Here is a 2,500-nt window from a genome sequence, read left to right as displayed (position 1 = left end):
GGCTTGCTCAAGGATAGATCGATAAAATGAGACAGGGCCAAAAAGAGGAGGATTTGATTTAAACCATTGCTCACAGCCATCTCTCATAGCCTGCTCTGGCTCTATCCCATTCATCTTACTGACGGGGGGGGGGGGGAGAGAGAGAGAGAGATGTGAATTGGAGAAGGATGTAAAAGTGCCTGCTGAAGTGATCATGTTGAGCTTTTGTAATTTTTTTTTTCCTTAAAAACCATTCAGAGACAAACTACAGAACCAAAGCACCGTTTGATTCATGGGTTCAGTCTACGTTTGATCTCCATCACCATGAATCTATCACTTGACTCCCACACGTCTACAGACACACACGTCCACTGACCCTGTCATGCACTGGGACGATTTAGTGAGTCGTATTTGCATGTCGCCCTAGCCGCATAAATCTACCCAAACCTTATTATACATAATACCGCAGAGAATTTTAAACCCAAATCATATTTTATCTGACAAAGGACTTAACGTCTGCACGTTGTCTGCTCTCCCCTCTCTTACATAAAACACCTTAAGACACTCACGTCGCAGTGACCAGTTTGCCGTACGACTGAGCGATTGACATATTTGGAATCGGTAAAAAAAAAAAAAAAATAGGAAACAGGACAGTCTGAGGCAACACAAAGAGTAACTTGAAACGCGTTGTGTTGGAACCTATAAATGTTATAGCATAAAGCATTAACATACGAGGATTAAATAAACAAGGAATTTTGTTCTGAACCAAGTGTCGGCATGTTCAGAAATCGGCACAGCTGTTTTCAAATTACGACTCAATGACTTAACGAGAGAGAGAGAGAGAGAGAGAGAGAGAGAGAATAATATTCTAATATTACAGATGCTCCTAAATAAGGATGGACGTCATCCATCCTTCATTCCGCAGCTTAACTTGTACTGTATTGTTAATGGAAAAATATCGCTCCAGAGAACTGCAGCGCGTTTTTAAGCACGTAGCTGCATGACAATGATGCTATTGCTGTTTAAGGACGGAGAAATGCGTTTTGGCAGCAGCAAACCCGGGAAGGGGTCCAACTTTACATTTTATCCGGCTTATAGCCAACTAACTGTCCTTTTGTCTAGGTCGACGGACTGAACTGTAGACATAAGCAGAGAATAAACATTAAAATAAAGTGTTCATATTGGTATGGTGCACTTGTCTTTTCTTATTTTAAATGATTAAAACACTTCCAGTTCATCGATAATATCGCAAATATCAGTATCAATACAGCAAATAACGACCCCCGTTTGTGCTGATTTACGCTGTTTCAGACTGAGAAAACGCTGTCATTATCCAAGTTAATTTAACACGAGCGAATTTTTAAGTGTGTATGGGCACTTGCTGAACAGACACGTAGGCTACGAAACACCAGCTGGCAGGTGCCAAGTGTAATGTAAGAGATGGCATGTTTGAGACAGTTTACTGAAGTCTCATACCGCAAGTTTCACGACTCCTGTCAAGACTCAAGGCGATCTTGGAAAAAACAGAGCCATTAATTAACTCCTTGGCAGAAAACTCATGCAATTTAGGAAGAGTGAGAAAGTAACGACTGTGGTACGCGTACCGAGTTCACAGTTAACACACTCTGGTAATGAACTGACGTAAATCTTACCTTAGCGCTACCAAACCGCAGACACGCCGTAAGCGCCAGGAGCAACACAACCCACGAGCTCATCTTGGCGCCCAGCCTCGAGACCCCGCGATCGGCTGGGCATTTATGGAGCGTGCGCTGGACGCGAAACTGCTCCTTTGACCAGCACTTGAGCGTGGGGACAGCGCTGGTTATCGTGATTCTCTCTTTTCAGGACCGATGGAGCGCAAACAGTAGCTCCTCAAACATCCAAATCTTTTTTTTTTTTTCCCTTCTTGCTCACTGGTGTTTGCAAGTTTATTCCAAGGGCATGACTCACTGTCGCGAGAGGCTCCGCAAATTTTCTCCCGGTGCAAGTCTGATTCGTTTGGGGAAAAAATCCGAGCTATATTAATAATCAAAAGAGTTATCAGAGATTTCGTTTGAAGTTCAGTCTATTTTAGAAGCTGTGGTTTCATTTCAGAAAGTTAAAAAGTGAAATTATCCACTTGAAGAATTGCTTCACGTTTCATTTGTAGCATAAGCGCCAGAACATTCAAATAACTTCATTCACATGGGGCTGAATTGGGGGGGGGGCTAAGTCACATATTAACATGCGTTTATCTTAAGAAAAAATATCCACTATTTTTTAGTCAAGTGTCAAAATAAATCGTCCAGGAAATCCACATGCGTCTTGTAAAAAAATCCTCTCTAGGCTGGTACTTGCGGCTTTAAAAAAAAATCAAATGCACACTAAGTGGTATTTTTTTTTATCCAGTGTATTCCCGCTGTGAGTAGTTTCTGCCTAGTGTATTCTGGACAGTATTGGTCTGTAGGGCAGCTATAGCCGATCCAATGCGTTCACAGGGTTCAAGTTGCTACTGTCTCAGTGTCGCTGTTCTCTGACTGGC

The 2,500-nt window shown here is 42.3% G+C and overlaps 1 protein-coding gene across 3 annotated transcripts in view; it reads right to left on the bottom strand.

The window, feature by feature from the left end:
* pdgfba (platelet-derived growth factor beta polypeptide a) overlaps nucleotides 1-2,462 on the bottom strand; it is a 9,643-nt gene extending 7,181 nt beyond the window's left edge. For all 3 annotated transcript variants that reach the window (XM_030781502.1, XM_030781501.1, XM_030781503.1), the window contains exon 1: nucleotides 1,632-2,462. In XM_030781502.1, the coding sequence (XP_030637362.1) occupies nucleotides 1,632-1,694 (63 nt within the window). In that variant the 5' untranslated portion in view covers nucleotides 1,695-2,462. The remainder of the gene's footprint in view (nucleotides 1-1,631) is intronic.
* Nucleotides 2,463-2,500: the final 38 nt, after the last annotated feature.

The sequence above is a fragment of the Chanos chanos genome, chromosome 8 (genome assembly GCF_902362185.1).
Source record: "Chanos chanos chromosome 8, fChaCha1.1, whole genome shotgun sequence".
NCBI classification, from domain to species: Eukaryota; Metazoa; Chordata; class Actinopteri; order Gonorynchiformes; family Chanidae; genus Chanos; species Chanos chanos.
Note: the sequence above shows the minus strand (reverse complement) of the source record. Positions and strands in the feature narration are given on the sequence as shown.